At 45.0% G+C, this 3768-nt stretch overlaps 1 protein-coding gene across 1 annotated transcript in view; it reads left to right on the plus strand.

Moving 5' to 3' along the window:
* Positions 1-431: 431 nt before the first annotated feature.
* The window catches only part of POLR3B (polymerase (RNA) III (DNA directed) polypeptide B), a 136641-nt gene continuing 133304 nt past the window's right edge, over positions 432-3768 (plus strand). Inside the window, exons 1-2 of the mRNA XM_012644696.1 lie at positions 432-589; positions 3393-3399. Coding sequence (XP_012500150.1) covers positions 514-589; positions 3393-3399 — 83 coding nt within the window. The 5' untranslated portion in view covers positions 432-513. The remainder of the gene's footprint in view (positions 590-3392; positions 3400-3768) is intronic.

The raw sequence follows: 3768 nt of genomic DNA on the forward strand, positions 1-3768 counted from the left end.
CTTATAGTTATTTGGATGGTTGTGATTCCATCACATGCATGTGCCATCATTTATTTTACCGATTCCCCATCACTAGGCATTTGGGAAGTTTCCCGCATTTCCATACGACACAACGCATATCGTTTCAGACTGACTCAAATGAACACTCTGCCTCAGTGGTTCAAGTTGTGCAAATTATCCGTTTACATTTCTCTTCGAATTACTTTTACAACCACTATGTTTTGTTGGTCTCAATTATGGGAGAATTGACAGACCTGTCAGCCGCAGTTCAGTATTACCCGGGCCAGACCTCCAAGCTACACCAAGGGGCGGAGTTTCCTGGCACCGCTCGGCCATATCCGGCTTCTACCGTCGGTTCCGGGAGCAGACGGAACCTTATTGTCGCACCTCCACCTAACACGCGCAGCGGGGACAGTTTAGGCCTTTGCGCACCGCTCTCCACGAGTGCTGCAGCTTGCTTGGGGCAGCGAAGGCGGGCGTGGAGGGTCTGTTTTTTCGTCCGTCGTGAGCGGCATGGACGTGCTTGCGGAGGAGTTTGGAAACCTAACCCCGGAGCAGCTGGCTGCGCCCATCCCGACTGTAGAGGTGAGTTCCCAGCACGCGGGGAGCGGAAGGGGCTGGGATGCGTTTTGAGGGGGCGTTGCCCTTAGTGCTCGGGCCGCCAAGTGGGGCGGGCCGGCCGGCTGGCCGGCCATTTCTGCGCATGCTCGGGCTTCCGCGCATGCTCAGAGTTTCGCAAGTGTGAGCGCTTTTCCGAGCCGGCCTCCGGGTGGGCGTTGCAGGGCTGACCCTGCAGGATCTGTCAGCTGCTGTGGGGGCCAAGGACCCCTCAGATGGCCCTCGGACTGGGACTCTTCCAGTGTGGGAGTGCGGCGGGTGAATTGGCCCTAGCACCCACCTTGGGCGACGTATCGCACCTTTAAAGGCTTGAAAAGGACAGTGAGGTCTAGGGAGCTTTAGGCCACTTTCATGAGGTACCACAGCTGTCTGTGGTGGTAAAACCAAATCGTCTGAATATTAGGCTGGTAATCTCGTCTTTTAACCCGGAGTTCAAGTTTGGGCTACAGGAGTATTTTAAACGCCCTGTTTGTTTACTCAAAAAATTGCCTGTGTGTTATCTTGAGGGGGAGGGGGGGCTCCATAGCTTTCATCCGATTTTCAGAACTTAAAGATAGCAGCTGCCCTTCAGTAAGCTGCCCAATGAAGTGCAGCTGTTGACATACTTTGTTCTCTGGAAAGGCATGTATTATAGTCTCTCTGAGCCTCAAAATCTTCATTAGCCTGGAATGGTGAAGTGGAGAAATGGGGCTGGGGAAGACAGTCAAGGGAGGAATTTCAGGTGGAGGGAACCGGATACTGGAAACCCCCTAAGCAAGACCATTTGGAGTTTTTGAGGAACTAAAGTAAACCCAATCGTACTAGAGTGAAGAAAAATAGAGGAGGAGACATAAAAAATAAAGAATAGATAAGGGTCCTGACTATGAAAGGTTCTATTAAACATCTGAAGGAGCTTGGACTTTCTCCTGGGAGCTGTGAGATGCTTTTGAAGGCTTTAAAAACGAGAATGACTCTATTAGATTATTTGGCAGCTTAATGAAGTTGAGGTATAATCAGTCCATCAGATTCAGTCTACGGGTACATGTGATACACCCCTGATGATCATCAGGCAACACTGGGTTTTAGCCTTGAAGAGTTAATATCAAGAGCCAGCATTTACTGAGCACTTACTATCTGACAGGCTTTGTTTAACCATAACATACATTACATTATTTCATCCTCTGAAATATGTATCACATTTACCCCTGTTTTGCCACAGAGGACCAAAGAGGTTAAAGTATAGTTCGAGTTACCGGTGTTAGAACTCTGGTAAGTGGCTGATCTGGAGTTTGGACTCTGTCATTCTGACTTCAGAGTCTGTATCCTTAACTGCTGACAGAACCACTTCTCCAGAGAGCTGAAGAAATAAGGCTAGAAGATTTATATTGTCAAAATTTGCTCAGCTGTGAAGGAACCGTACCTCAATTTCAGTCTTCTGATGCAGGAATAACAGTTCCTTTTCCTGGCCCACTGCATCCAGTCACATCTTAAAGGCCCTGCGTTCTGAATAAATGCAAATCTGAAGCTACATTCCCCCTGTTTTCCAACTCTGAACCACTATCATTGCTTACATCCACTTGCTTGTCTGGCTTCTGACTTGTCCCACTCCAGTCTGTGCTCTGTAGCTAGAGCCATCAGTTTAAACACACATGTATAGTTATGGTGATCTTTTGGTTAGAATTCTTCGATCTCTGCCCATTGCTCTGAGGGCAAAATCTAGTCTTTACCATGTTTGTAATAAATTTCCTCAGTCTGGTCACTGCTTACTTCTGTAGCCTTTTTTCCACCATTCCTCTATCTCCCTGCCCTGAGGTCTTTCTACTGTACTCATACAGTTCCTTCTGGATCTTTCTCTCCTTCCTATTTGTAGATTAAATCCTATGTATCTATGATATGACTTCCTTAGGAAGGCCTTCCCTGATTCTCCCTGAAGACGTTAGAGCTCTGGGCTATTTGCTGCCATGGTACCCTGTTCTTTCTTAACACTGGTAGTTACTTGTTTCTCTTCCCACTAAACTTTTTCCTGCTGCTTTAGTCTCTGTGTCATCAGTTCTTAACATTCTTATTGAGTGAATGAATATGAAGAATAACTTTATTGCCTTTTCCAAAGCAGAGTATCTAGAATGGCATGAAGGGGCTCAGAAAGTGACATTTCACTTATTTATATTGTTGAATATTCTCTTTGCATTTTTGATTTTGTGAGGTAAACACTATAATTTCAGTGTCAAATTAATCTGAACAGTACTCTATTAGAGAAATTTTTTAATAATGCTGAGTTTTCTCTGAATGGAAAATGGCATTTCCTTTTTATTGAGAGATTAAAATGGTTTTCTCTGCAGCTTTTTCTAGATAGGGGCTCAGTTTTACTTGAACCAACCAACAACTTGCCTTGTATATTTTGGCTATGTTCTGTATGGTAGCATGGCAGCATGGTAGGAGAAATAACACAAGCTTTGGAGCCAGTTAATCATTTGTTGAACAAATATTTATCAGTATTATTGAGTACTTTAACCTGGTGGCGTATCACCCACAGGGTTTACACAAGTTCAAAAAACTTCCAGGAGCTTGCAGGTTTATAGGGGAGACATGTAAGCAGGTGGAATAACATGCAGTAGGTGCTGTGATAAAAGTAGGCAGAGGGATATGTTGGTATTACATGTGGTAGCTGGGATGTGATCCCTGAACTGAGTCTTGATGGATGTGGATGAAGTGTCATGGTAGGGGAGGCTTTCTAAACAGAAGCAGCATTGCGACAAGAGCCTGCACTGTGCTGTCGGAGCTGGGCAAAAGGTGAGGCTGGAGGTGTGCGTCTCTGTGTCCAAATTTCCCCTCTTTATAAGGACACCAGTAGTAGTAGATTAAGGTTCCCCCTAATGACCTCCTCTTAACCATAGGAATTACATCTGGGACAACCTGTTTCTAAATAAGGTCACATTCTGAGGTACTGGGGGTTAGTACTTCAACATGTGAATTTTGGGAGGGACACAATTTGGCTTATATCAGTTGTCATTCCCTTCTTATGTTCCTTTTTTTTCCTTTTAAATGCATCCTTTTAAATTTTTTTTTTTTTTTTTTTTTTTTTTTGAGGCAGGGTCTTACTGTGTCACCCAGGTTGGAGTGCAATGGGACAGTTATAGTTTACTTCAACCTTAAACTCCTGGGCTCAAGTGA

This window comes from Propithecus coquereli, unplaced genomic scaffold (assembly GCF_000956105.1).
Source record: "Propithecus coquereli isolate 6110/MARCELLA unplaced genomic scaffold, Pcoq_1.0 Scaffold218, whole genome shotgun sequence".
NCBI lineage: Eukaryota > Metazoa > Chordata > Mammalia > Primates > Indriidae > Propithecus > Propithecus coquereli.